Here is a 13845-nt window from a genome sequence, read left to right as displayed (position 1 = left end):
CAGGAGAATTTTTTGTGTGAGGTTTGAGGGAACCTGGTTGTGATTTGCTTGCAATAGCCATAAATCACAGATGGAGTTGCAGAATTCATGCTCAGTATTGGCTGCTGTGTGATGAATCCAGGAAGGAGGTGTTGGAGGGAGTTAATAAATGAGGAGTGCAGCTAAAAGGCTTTTTACTGTTTAGACTTCTGGGGTTGGTTTTGGTTGTTATTGTTCATCTCTTAGATGAATCATCCGAAAATGAAAATTTAAACTAGACATTTAGAGTGCACCTTTGTGAGAAACTAATGATTCTACTTGGCATACAGCATCAAAGGAAGCCTTTTTAATGACATCATTTCATGTACAGCCAAAAAGAAAAAGAAAATATCTTAAAAATGCAGATGTAGTCACTTCAGAATGATGGAGTTTCTAGTCTGGGTGAAATACTTTTTTTTTTTCCCCTGCAACTTTTTCTTTTAAAAGTAAATTCAGGTTTTGAGTGGTTTTTCATCAAAGTGCAGCTCTCTTGTAGGGATGTGGTTTCTGCACCAGTCACATTTGTCTGGCTTTGACTTATTCATGCAGAGTCCCATTTCTCAATGCACAGTGACAGATCCTGCAATTTCTGCAGAGGCCAAACCCTTTATGAAATCTGTGCAGCCCAGCAAAACAGCAGGACAAGGCTGAATCATGGCAAACACTGTGAAGGGACACTTTTTGGGTTCCCTCTGCTTTGTCACATCTTCTGAGTTCATTCCACATTCCTCTTTCCAAACTGCCGTGCTCTCTCCGAGGAGCCAGCTGCTAAAGTGGAACTCGACTTGGCCAAATGGAAAGTACCAAAGGAAGCATTGTGTGCGTTGTGATGGAGAACGTGTGGTGGGGATGGGTTGCTAATCAGAGTCAGCCTTCTAAGGAGTCGTGTGAGGAATTGTTAATGCTTGGTCTGAAAGCTCGGTGCACATTTGTACAAGTGATGAGGCTGCAGCGGTACCTACCCACAGTCAGCTGGTGCTGTAGGCTCAGTGCATGTTCCCTCAGGTTCTGGGCCTATCACCACCTTGCTAATGAGTGTAGTTGAAATTGTAAATAAGTTTGACACTATGTTGCAAATGATTGTTTTTTCTCAGGTCTGTGTGGTTGGTTGGGTTTTGTTGTTTCCTTGTTGATTTTTTTTTAATCAAGTACCTGTGGCTGTCATCTGGTCTGTGCTGGTAGGCAGCCTAATAAGATCACTGAACTGAGATGGAATTTTGCAAATGGATAGCACAGGTGTGTGTAGCTTCTTAACAAATCCAGTGATGGAGCTTTCATGTTGTATAAAAGGAAGTCAGAGAGTGTTTACCACTGCTCTAAAAGACCTTTCCTTAGTGAAGGCTGCTGTAATTCAGGTACCAACTGAGTGCCTCTCATACTCCTGCATGCGGTAACTCTCTGCTTGGAAATAGGGGCCAGAATGATTGCCTTCCGAGAATTGGTCATTTGAGGCTGTTTGCAGCCTAGGAGAACTAACTCAGGTAAAGGTTGTTGTGCTGTGTTGTAGCTGACTTGCTGAAGTGCTGCTTAAAATTGGTGAGTGGTTGATAAGTTCTTTGTTTTCCTACTACAAGCGAATAAACAGAAATGTCAGATTTTCCCCTAAGCCAGTGCAGTCAATTAGGGAAAAGAAGGTGGGAGGACAGTGTTGGAGTTAACAAATTCTAGTCTTCAGAAGACCAGGTCACACTTCAGAGTAGGAAATTACATCAAATGGGGCTCTGTGCATTAATCTGTGAAAAAAATGGGGTAATTTGGACTTTTCACTCTTTAAAATGCTACATTTCTTCAAGTCTTTCTTTATTAAAGTCAAGTCTTTATTAGTTTCTTCTAGAGATTTAGGAAATGGGGCAGAAGTACAAATACATTTAAGCTTTTCAGTACGGGTTTCTTTTTGAAGGAAAGGGGGAGAGTTCATTTAGTATTGTCCAGCTAACTCCAGCAAATAAATTAATCCTATTCTCCTGAAGATTTCACATTTTGTTTTCCTCTCCATTAGTAGTAGAGAATGAAAGAGCAGCATACAGACACCAGGAAGGACAAATTGGTGTAGATTTGCTTTTCCCAATGCAAGAGAACAATAAGTTGCAAAGACTATAAGAAACCTCAGTGTGATTGAGCATTCAAGGCCACTTTGCTTCGAGGTGCACATACGTGTTGGCCCCCAGCTCCATTCTCTGTGCCATTTTTCATTTGACAGACCATATGCACTGGGTGGTTTGAGCAGCACAGGGATACAGGCTGGATCACAGTAGAACTCTGCTTGTGCCCTGCTGCAGGTGTTTGTCTTCACAAATGCTCCAGGCTAGTCATCATCTGTAGGAAGAAATTAAGGATGTCAAAACCTGAGTGAACTCTAGAATCCTGTAAAAACAAACATGATGGATTCACACAAACTCCAGCTTGCTGCTTACTGGATAAATGCAGCAGCACATTAGAGCAGCCAAAGTCAATGCTGGCAGTTCTTGGGGTAATAGCTCACACCTATGTGGCTCCTAAAACTTGTATTTTGTGTCATTTTATCAAGAGAAATGCTTTGTAGGTGTGTCATTAGACCTGTAAGCTTTGTTTTTGGAAGTGAAAAGGGAAAGTAACAGAAGTCAGACCACCAGCACTTCGCTTGCACAGCTCTGTAGGAGCTTCTCTCTCAGCAGTGCTGAGCGCTGCAGATTTGTGGGGCTGGAGCTCTGCTCATTGGTCCCTGGGGTCATAAGACCAAAAGCCGAGATGTGGCAGTAAGTACCAGTCATCTGAGGTAGCTGTAGGTAGAGATAAAGGATGATTATCCTGCTTACCTAGATAGAGGAAATGAGACACCAGCTAGCATCCCCATGCTCGCAGCATAGCAGGACTAGTGAGATTATAGTCTCTGTAGTACCTATTTCTTGACATGCAGTTCAGAGCTTTGATTAAAACTTTACTATATTTCATTAGAGAAACACATGATTTCAGTGTCACTGTGTTTTCTTTTCTTATGAAAAACTTCTTTTGAATTGCTTTATTTAACAAGAATTCCATTTAGCCTGGTCAAATTAATCATGCCCCAAGCTGTGTACATTGTAGCCAGTGTAACTCCTGTTAATTTTCAACCAGAGAAGAAGAGACAAATGAAATAATTAAATGTTTATTTGTAAGCACATGAGCCACCAAGAAAGTGAGAAACCAAAATGTGGCAGAAAAAAATGGTGTTTTATGAGATTTGGAAGTCTGTTCCGACCATGTGGAAATCATCAATCCAGTCTTCAAATGCTTTGGTTTTGAAATGCAAAGGACAGCATTGCATAGCAACACCTTTCCCTTTGTTCTTTGCCATTAAGTTTGTTTGCTATGCCTTGTTACTGTGTCTGTGTGTTGTGCCTGGTGAGGGACAAAAAGGGACCCTCCAGAAGAAGTTGTTGCAGTTGGACAGCTCTTGGTGCATATTTCTGCCATCTTCATTGTTTGTGTGTAAGTTCATGAACGTAGTAACAAAGCTGGAGCTTGAGGAGCTCCGTAGATTCCAGAGTGGGAAGATGTTAATTATATGCCCCAGATGTAACAAGGGATTGATTGTCCCAGGAGCTGCTCATCTGTGCTCCTGGACAACAGAACACCTCTGGATGTGGCAGGCCTGGCTATTTTGGTTGAGCCCAGACTTGGACTTCAGTGGTTTGATGTTACAGTTTGGTCTGTGGAATGGTTTAATAATGTGACCAGAGTCCTAAGCTGCAGTTGTCTCTACCTGTCATTCCTTCAACAAAGGAAATCAAATCATCTGGCATTAGCTGCATTCATTGCTCAGTCAGGAAAGAGTGAGAATATTTCTGGATGGATAAAAACAAGATAGTGGAGAGACATGAGTGTTACACCGGAGGGAATTAGAATCATGTAGTGTTGTACACATGAACAAGAGGGAGCAAATATCATCTCTCTGAGTTCCTCTAAAAACCCTCAGATAAGCTTTTAGTTTGTGTTCCTAAACACTTGCAGAAGTCCTAGATTCTTTGTGTTGGGACTTTGTTTTGATTTTTCTTTATAGGAATTAAAAATATTATGATGATATTAGGGCTTTTCAGCAATTTTCTATTTGAATATAACATTAAAAATAGAGACCTCACCACAACAACTTCACTGAAACAGTTTTGCCTGTTAGAGAACCCAAACTATTTTCCATCTTGCCTTCTTCCGTTAGCCATTCGGGTGTCTTTGTTGAAGCCAGTGCTTCATGTAATAGCAAAGCTCTAGTTCTTTAAATTAAAATTAGTGTCAGTAAAATTTCTTGTGGCTTAAAGGAAAACAATAACCCTAAACATCAGTGGTCCTGGCATGAGAATATGAGCTCTTACTGCACTGTTCCCTCCCGTGTGCCCAAATCAAACAGAGGTTGAAGGAATTCAAAGTCAGTCTTGCAAGGCCCAGAAGTGCTCAGGTGGTGCCATGCTATTTATCCTGTATCTCCTTTAATATGAACATTTCCAGCATTTGGGAATGCTGAGAAATGTCAGTGACCTGCTGAGGGATCCAGCTGTGCCCAGGCCCACAGAGCTCGTCTTGGCATTGCAGCATTTCTGCCTTGTGTGTTTGAGGTGTTGCTCATACTTTACTTTTAATTAATACTTTGGTGGCCATGTTCGTTTCTACTCCACCCATCACACCCACAGACTTCAAAAGATTTGTACCAGTATAACCTCAGTATTTATTTTATTACCAGTGTGATTTCCTAAGGAAACAAGGCTTGGAGAGGTTGTTTGTGTTTGTCTGGTTTTCAGCTCATCACCCCAATCCTCCCCGTTTCCAAAACATTTCAGCCAAGCTTGAGAGCGTCAGTGGTTCCAAAGATGTGAAAATTGAAAATGCCAGAAAGTTCCCCATCTGATACCCCCCTGAGGGACAACTTGCAGCTGAGCTCAGCTGTAGGCAGGAGAATCTGTAATGGAGAGGAAGATGCAAAGAATATCCCATGTGCTGGGAAGGCTTCTGCTGGAATTTCAACCTTACTGGACCCCAGAAAAATCCAACCATGAGACACAAATCTCTTTTGTTAGTTTTTCCACTGGAGCTGTCTGTTGCCAGGTCTGTCACTGCAGTCTCCAGTGGGGCCTGCTCAGAATGCCTTTATGGTGGGGACTGTGTATGGAATAAACACACCTTCACACAAGGAATGGGCAGGCTCTTGATCGAACACTTACTGTGTGTTCCAGAATCACCTCAGATATCTCCCAATCACCCATCATCCCCAGAAGCACACAGGGGTTCAGTATTTCAGGGTGAGTGGACAGATGGTCACTTCACAGAGTACATGAATGGGGTGGGCAGAGCTGTGCTGCCACCAGTGCTCAGTTCAGTCAACTGCAGCGTTTGGAAGCTGCAGGTGTTCGGAGGCGAGTAATTTGCAGCCAGCTCAAATTACTTAGGGTACATGACAGAGCAAATTATTTAGGTAATGAAGCTGAAAATGCAGGAAGATTAGAATATTATATAGTAAAATGATTCCATGTTAATTCAGTTTGTGATCAGATATCATGTTGCTTTAAATACCACATTACATGCAGTACCTTTGTTTGTGTCAATGAATATGTATGAATATGTCACTGAATATGTATGCCTCCTAATTTAATCAATATACTTACAAACAGCACTGGCAGGGATGTCTGGCACAAACTACATCCCTCTAGAAGCAGGTTGGCCCAATTTGTGCGTGGATCATGTTCATTTCAGAGCCCTTCTGAATTAGCTGCACAGTCGTGCACACCCAGTGAGGTGGGCACAGGTGAGCCACATCCAGGGAAAGGGGTGGGAGGGGTTGCTGCAGCCAGGGAAGGGATTCCTCCTTAAGCAGTGCCCTGAGCCCCAGGAGGTCCCAGCTGCAGCCCTGCCTGCTGTCCGTACCCCTTGTGGAGCCTTAGTGCAGGTCCTCAGCTCCTTGGCAGCTGTGGGTCAGTGAGGCATGCTTTCCCCGGAAAGCCATGCAGCCAAGAAGGATGCACAGTGCCCACAGAGGTTTTAAGGAGTAGAGACTGGTCTGGCAGATTCATCAGTATCTGCTGAAGTCCATCCATACTGAGTGGAAAAGTGTATACCTGGAATTTCTGGGTATTCTGCCTCAGGAGCTGTGACTGGGAGCTCCTTAGGTGTGCTTGTGTCTCACTGGTGCCAGCAAACACAGGCAGTTGGGACCCCGCACACCCTGGGAGAAGAGAGCACCTCCTACACAGCTTTTCCTTTCCAGAAAATGCTGATTTTTTTAGTTCAGAAATAGTAAGAGACAGTAGGATTTACCTGACTTTCACCTTCTAAAAGTTAGGCTTGTAATTAAGGTATCATTAAATTCCTTCACTGCTGAGTGAAGAGGAGGCATCTCCACTCAGGGGTTCATGCTGTTTGTCTTGAATAAGATGAATCATGCCCTTTTTCCTCCTTGCTTTCTCTTTCTTCCTTCCTTTTCTCTCTTCCTCCCTTCACTCTAGAGCAGACAAGACAATTCATTCATTACCCAACTTTCTAGATCACTCAGGTCAGCTGGGTGGATCCCCCAAAAGACAGGAACGGGACCAATTTTTGCATCCACTGAAGAGCCCTTCCCAGGATACCAAATCTGAGGTCTCCTACCTGTTGTGAATTGGGGAAAAATTGTTATTTGTATGCATGTACAATTCTAAAATAACAGTGTGAAAGTAGAAAGAGGAAAGGAAAAGAAAAATCCTTTTTCTACCCCAGGACAATTAATTCAGTAGAAACAAACATTTTATTCAGAAACATTAATGGGGAGGAGAAAGTTTCTGTCTCTGGAAAATGATTTTTTATTTTAAAAAGTGTGTTCTCCGAGGTGGACTGGTAACACACTTTCCTGGGCTGAGGTTCAGTGTGTTTCTGTTTAAGTGACAGACCTGGGGAGAAAGGTGACCTGTGCTTTGCTTGGCTGTACAGGCTCTTGACCTGATCTGAGTCTGCCTCATGAGTTAGAAAGAGAGAAATTAAAGATTACTATGAGCTTGTACAGTGCATTCCCTTACAGATAGAGAATTACATTTTCTCCCTTCTCTACTGCACAAACTGGACAAGGAATAAAGCAACATTTCATTATGTGGGAATTAATAAAAAGGGAGAGGCTGTCTAGAGGGTTTGGTTGGGGGAGGGAGCTTGAAAAAGGCAGGCAAACCCAGTGAAACTGTTCCAGGTTTGGGGAATAAACTCCCCTAGAGCAGGAGGGAATAAGGGCATATTCTTCTGTTCCAGGTGCCAGCAGAAGATGTCATTGAGTGCTCTCACTGGCTGGCTGGTACGCATGTTCCCTAGGAATTAGGTGGAGGCGATGGTGTTATTTAAGCATACCAGAGCTACTTCAGACAGTTGCCATGTGAAGACGCGGTGGATGAAGGAAGAAAAAATGTTCGGGGGGAAAAACACTGGCTTTTTTCCCTGTAACACTTGGGCTCAAGTTCCTGTTCTGTCTGATTTTGAGCAGATCAGAGTCCACACGCCTTTTTCTGGAAGCTCATCTGACATTACAGCAGGAGGACGGTTACCAGACAGTCTGGTGATAGGAACAGCTGCAAGTGAAGGCACATTAACTGAGGGGTGTTAGTGGATGGCAGAGGCCCTTTGCTGTGGAGATGAGCGTGTTTGACATCAGTTTGTAGGGATTGCTGCCTCCAGCCCTGGGAAGGTCCCTTCTTTCTCTCAGGAGTCCTTTCTGTAGCAACTTATTTGGTGGTGGGTCTTGGTGCTGGAGCTTGCATTTGTTGCACTTGGTGGTTTGTTTGGGCTTTTATTCCTCCTCTTTGCTGCCTTTGGCACAGAACAGCCTTGGTAGGATTTTGGAGCACTGTTATTTCAGGGTGTGAAAGAGTCTTAGGCCTTTAATCTGGGAGTACAAACTACATCTGTCACCTGGGTATCTGTGGCGGTTCCTAAGCAACCACAAGAGTTTATTTTTTTCTGCAATTCATATTTAAGAAATAATTTGCTCATGCATGAACCAGCCTGAATCAGCCTGAGCACCACCCCAGGAGACAGAAAGTGTAAACTGTAATTTAGGCTAATTCTAGTCTAAAGCATGAATTAGAGTATTTTATGTAATCTTGAAAAATATACCATATAAATAAATGTAAGCAGAGAACAGGTACAATTAATTTGAGCAAGTAGGAAGCTTTAAGTAACTCTGGGAATGTGAGAAACCAAGTCAGAACATATTCTTGACATGTAAAAATATTTCCCACCTGCCTTGTTTGCATAAGAACAAGGTTTTAGCAAGTACATATTTGCATGTCAAAGTTAAAAGTGGGGAAAATATTTTCACCCTTGTAAGAAAAAATGCATAATCTTGGCACAGGCAATTTGCATTTAGTAAGTTTAAAGTATCTTAAGTCCTTTCATGCTATATGGGAAGTGTGTGAACGTGCGACAGGGGTTCCATTTCAATGAGTTGATTTGCAAAGGTACCACGTGGAGCAGTAATTGATCTGATCTCTCTGTGCATTAATTTGTACTACAATTGGTTGTGGCAGTCCCCAGCGATTTGTGCATCTGAGATTCATCCCATTGTCCTGCATCTCAGAGTGCAGCAGTAAGTTGGAGTTTTAAATGCTGTGTGCCTAATTGAAAGTAAGTACCTTGAAGATGTAAATTTGGGGAAATCAGGAATTCTGAAACTATACCTGATTTGGTGCCGGCGCTCATAAAAATGATGTTAGGGAAATGCTGGTACAGCTGGAGCCTGTGAATCTGTGGAGATTCTCTTACACCAGTAAAGCACCCTGGAAAATGCATTTGGGACTAATTATGGCACCTTTTAGACTATTACTAACCTAGCTTTAGGCCATCACTTTGAAGGCATGTTACATTCCTTCAGAAACACTCTGCAAATGTCCTGTTGCTTAAGAAATAGGGATTGCATAGACAGGCTTCATGGGTGATTTAACTAACATGCTGGAGATTGTAGATAAACTAGATCCAATTATATCATACCTATTCAAAATAAGGCAGTAATTATGTATATAAAAGTGAAATGTAAAAAATACATTGCCATGTAGCTGTGGAGATAAGCCTTGTCACTACCCTGTCCAAGGAGCTGCAGAAGGCTGCTGATTCACTGCAGCAGAGGAGAAAAATAATCATATGTTGAAAAGGCGCAACTGGGATTTGGGAGAGCTGTTCTGGAATTTGCCCACAGGATTGCTCTGTGAATTTGAACTGCACATGATACAAATCCTGAGTTTCTGTGAATTTCAGTCTGTTCTCCAATTTGTTGATGTGAAGGGGGGGTTATGCCACCCTTCTGCTGCAAGCTCACAAACATGAGGCTTTAGTAATAATTCATGGAGCACATTAATGAAACAGCACACGTATTATTTTTCCCTTTTATTAGTTCACTTCCTGCTCCATTGTGTTTAATGTGTTAGCTGAAAGCAAAGTGAAATTAAAAACCATTTTTGGGGAAGAAGCATTTCCTTCCTTAGGTGTCCTAAACAGACCTTTTAATTTCAGCCTTTTATTTTATCGCTGCAAGGATGGTGGGGATTAAAGGTCAAGGATACCAAGGTTGTTATGATGGAAGCAGATGCAAGTGGTGTCCTGCTGTATGGGAATACTTAGAAAGCTGCTGATACAGAACTGCCTGGCAAAAGCCCTGTAGTCCACAGCTGTTGGGCACTACCTTCCCCAGCAGAGCATTTTAGCTGCTCTTAGGTTCCTGGGAGCAAACAGGTCCCATTTGGGTGCTGCTCAGCTGCCCCATTTGATGTACCTGGAGAATATTTTGAAGTGATATTTTAGCACAGTGGGTGCTGTGCTGCAAGTCTTCTGGCTTCTGCTTGATAGTTATCTTATGCTTTGGGCCACATCCTGAGCTCTGTTGGGCTGCAATGAAATGGAGCACACAGCAGCACTGCAAGATGATTCTTGAGTAATAATAAGCATCCGGTTAGGGATTTAATGGCATGCAAAATGCAATGTTTTTAGAGTGGACATGACTTTCTGAGAACAGAGTACAACTGAAGTTAAGCTAATGCATTGTAAGACAGTAGTATTAGATGTGATTTTGTGTGTTGTCACAGACTGGATAGCCGTAAATTGGATGAAAGAGGAGCTCTCAGTCGGGCAGCTTGTGAATGGATTTGAGCTCCTCAAGGAGGTGAACAGCACTTGTTAATGTATCACAGTTACAGACACAGAAAGAGTTGCACTTGTACTGTTCCAACTAAGCCACTGCCGGAAAACTGGTGCAGTTTCACCCTAACACACGGCAGCAGAGCGAGGGCTTTGCTGGGATTTCAGTCAGCTACCTGTGTGTGATCTGTGTTTGTGAGCACAGCCAAGCACACGTGAAATGTGCCCTGCTGGTGTTTGATCACTAAAGCAGTGCCTGAGCACGGTCTGTCCAAATTTGCCAGCAAAATGACTGCAGCCTTGCACTCCAAAAGGAGTTGAGAGGTGTCCCTGAGCATGCAGGAGTCCCTTCTTGAACCCATGTATTCAGATGGGAAGGTGCTTGACTTAGAGGTAGTCACACACTGAACTGAATTCAGTAGGTAGGTCAGGGCTTTCATGCCTTATAACTGTACGGCATTTTCCAGACTCTGCCAGCTCCTTTGGTTTCGGTAAACTGAGTGCTTCTGTATTTTCCTGCCTTGTTTGTTCTGTGGTAGGTAATACACAAATACGTCCTGATAAATTCCCTTGTGATTCAGATACATAAGTTTTGGGTTTCCCATGCAGAATGGAGTTGCTCTTTGTCTTGTAACTTCTTGTTAGGGCTGGCCAGTCGTGTGTGCTGGGTGGATGCTGGTGGCTCTGGTAAGGGTGGTGTGTTCGCTTCCAGGCAGGGCAAGCTTTACAATTACCTGCTATGGTCTCACATGAATACAGTTGGAAGAAACCTTTCTTGTGTCATCTTAGCTCTTTGGCCAAAATGTGAACTCTCTTATTCTTTTTGGCTTTGAAATGCTGATTGTAGCCTTCTTGTGGGTTCTTAAACACCTTCTCAAATGACCCATTTTAATAACCCAAAAGCTATTATATAACGAGCAGCCATAATTTAGTCCAAAGCTCTAGGGGATCCTTGCAGTTCAGCAATGAATAGTTAATGCAGTATAATGTTTAGCAGGTTATTAGTTTTCACTGTACAAATGCTGATCAGGGAATGCTTTTATAAGGTGTTTAAAAGAAAATGTAATTAACTGGTTGCGTGCTTCTGTTGCAGCTCAAATTGAAATTATTCCATGCAAGATCTGTGGAGACAAATCATCAGGAATCCATTATGGTGTCATTACATGTGAAGGCTGCAAGGTAAGCTTCTGAAATATTAGGTCTGAAAAAAAGCATTTAGCCTTTTGATAGTGATTATTTTCCCTCTTTTTTAAAGAACAAGCACTGTACCTAAGTTGAATATAAAATCGTTGGGGATTCTGAAGTACTGGTTTTATTTGGGCTTTAAATAGGACATTTCTGTGACACACACAGTTACAGTGCTGCAGATTTTAGGACAATCCTCAAAATCACACAGTTGTGCTGGGTATGCTGTAAATTGTCTCTCTCTGCATAAGCAGAAGAGGTACAGAGAGATGATCTGCTTCAAGCACACCACCAAGAACCTGTTCAGTGCATTCAGCCGAGGGAGGGTGAGTCTGGCTTTCTTGAATCTCCCTGTCTCGTTTTACTCTGTAAATTGCTATGAAGCTCTGTCAAAATAGGTGGGAGATGTCCTCTCTGTTTTCTTTTTCACTCTGCTACAGTTACAAATCTATTCTGTTTGGCAGGGGAGATGGTGTTTCACAGTAGCACATGCTCCTGGTGTGTTCAGCATGCTCGGGTCTTGCTGGGAGCATTACCTGTTCCTTGTAGTGCAATCACTGCTGTGTAAGGTTTAGGCTTTGAAATTTTTCCTGGAATTGTACCTTTGGTAAATCTAATGAAAAAGAATTGCACTAGAAGCATTAATATTTTGTCCAGGGTGTCTGTCACAACCAGGAATTAAACTGGACAGTGCCAGCACCAGGCAGAAGTGAAGCTGATCACTCCTTTTGATCCCTAGTGCAGAATTACGGCGCTGGCTTGAGGTGACACAGTGTGCACAGCCATACTCTGGCTTGTTGCTCTCTTCATGTATGTATGTTGCACTCCCATGCTGATAGGTTTTCTCCTGTTAATCTATACTTGAGGTGTGAAGAATTGATGTTTATGATAGTTTTTAGTCTGCTCTCTTGACCTGCTTGATACTACAACCCACCTTCAAAAAGTAACTTCCTTGCATTCACATAACAAAGTTTTCTTTTGTATTTTTCCAAGGAAGATTTTTGTGTTTTCATTAACACATCCTCTCAGACTTGTGGAAGTATTGATAACAAGGAGGGAAAAAAAAAAGTAAGAATCTTGGAATTATATGGGAACAGCACTTTCTGCCCTTTGTGACTGCTGTTGCTATGGAAAATGCAAGAAATGCACTAAAAATGCATTGATAACAAAGTGGTGGCCTTTTCCAGCTTTATGTGGTTAAGCAGCCTGTATCCAATTTCAGCTGTGGGAAGTGCAGACATTTGCAGTGAGAATTCTGCTGTTTGACTGTTTAGTCAAGGATCAAGTTGTGTTCAAGGTCTGAGGCCTCTTTAATCTTTAAATGGTTTGGGACCAGAGTACCTGCGAGAGAGATCCGTGACATCCAACCCTGAGTGCAGACACAGCGGGGTTAATGTGGTGCTGATACTCGGCTGGGCCTCCCCACATGGGTCTTCTCCAAGAGCAAGAGCCCAAGGACAGAGAAGCTGCCAGCTGTGTTTTCCTTCCTTCATCTTCATGCACTTAGTGAAAAATGCATGTGCAGTATACTATGTTTTAGAACAAATGATTTTCCTTCAAATGCTGTATAAGTTGAGTTCACTTGGAGCTCTGTGCAATTCTCTGCTTCTGAGAATTCCACCAGAATGGTCAGCTGGTGGGAAGGGCAGAAGGGATGCTCGGCACAGTGAAACCCATTTGAATCTTGAAGGCAGAGTGTGAGAAGTAAGACAGTGGCCCAGTAAATGATTTAGGCATTTTCTCTTCCTCTTGAAGGAGCACAGTAAAGTTTTATAGCCATACAATTTCAGGCAGAATTTTAAAGCCAATTAATATCAACTTAGTTAACCAAGTTATTTTCCTTTGAGAAGCTCACTCCTAAAGAAACTCAGTCTTCTTTAATGCTAGAGCCCAGATGACCTGCAAGTGACAGACTGGAGCAGTGCTTGTGGGCACAAGTCACAGGAAGAGCGTGCATGATTGTGACCTAACAGCATTTAAAATGCCCTCCTGTGGCTGATGGATTCTCTTCGTGCTACGCTCTTCCACAGTAATGTCAACAGAGTCTCACCCAACAGAACTATTTTGGCTGGCGAAAAGGTTGGCATAGCTTGGCTTCTGCCAAAGCATCCAGGTGTGGGTTGGTGTGGGTTTCTTTTCCCAGCTTTTCTGTGGCTACGACTGCTGCAGGTTTGAGCATGCTTACATTGCACTTCATGTTATGCTAAACCTTCCTTTGTAAAATCTCCTTGGCTACAAAGACCTCGTTCCCAGTCCTGTGCCTTGGCTCCTGCAGCCGATGTCCTGCACAGTCGCAGAGAAGCCAGTGAGGTTCTGCACAGGTGCCACAAACCCATTCGTGTGCATCAGATGGCGGGACCAAGGCCGTGGCTGTCAGAAGGGAACAGCTGTGCTGCTGCCCTCAAGCCAAGCTGTCAGGAATGATCTACAAGCAGCAACAGCAGCAGCAAAGTCGGGTGTTTTCAGCTTGGACTGGTTTCACTCCACTTTGGCGTGAACTTTAATGTTACTTAATCATAATGTTAACTTAAATGTTACTCTCTAAATACTGATAAC

General features: G+C 42.9%; 1 protein-coding gene across 5 annotated transcripts in view; it reads left to right on the top strand.

The window, feature by feature from the left end:
- The window catches only part of RORA (RAR related orphan receptor A), a 357627-nt gene that overhangs the window by 316526 nt on the left and 27256 nt on the right, over window positions 1–13845 (top strand). For all 5 annotated transcript variants that reach the window (XM_039557805.1, XM_039557802.1, XM_039557806.1 and 2 more), the window contains one exon: window positions 11198–11283. In XM_039557805.1, the coding sequence (XP_039413739.1) occupies window positions 11198–11283 (86 nt within the window). The remainder of the gene's footprint in view (window positions 1–11197; window positions 11284–13845) is intronic.

This window comes from Corvus cornix, chromosome 10, assembly GCF_000738735.6.
Source record: "Corvus cornix cornix isolate S_Up_H32 chromosome 10, ASM73873v5, whole genome shotgun sequence".
NCBI lineage: Eukaryota > Metazoa > Chordata > Aves > Passeriformes > Corvidae > Corvus > Corvus cornix.
Note: the sequence above shows the minus strand (reverse complement) of the source record. Positions and strands in the feature narration are given on the sequence as shown.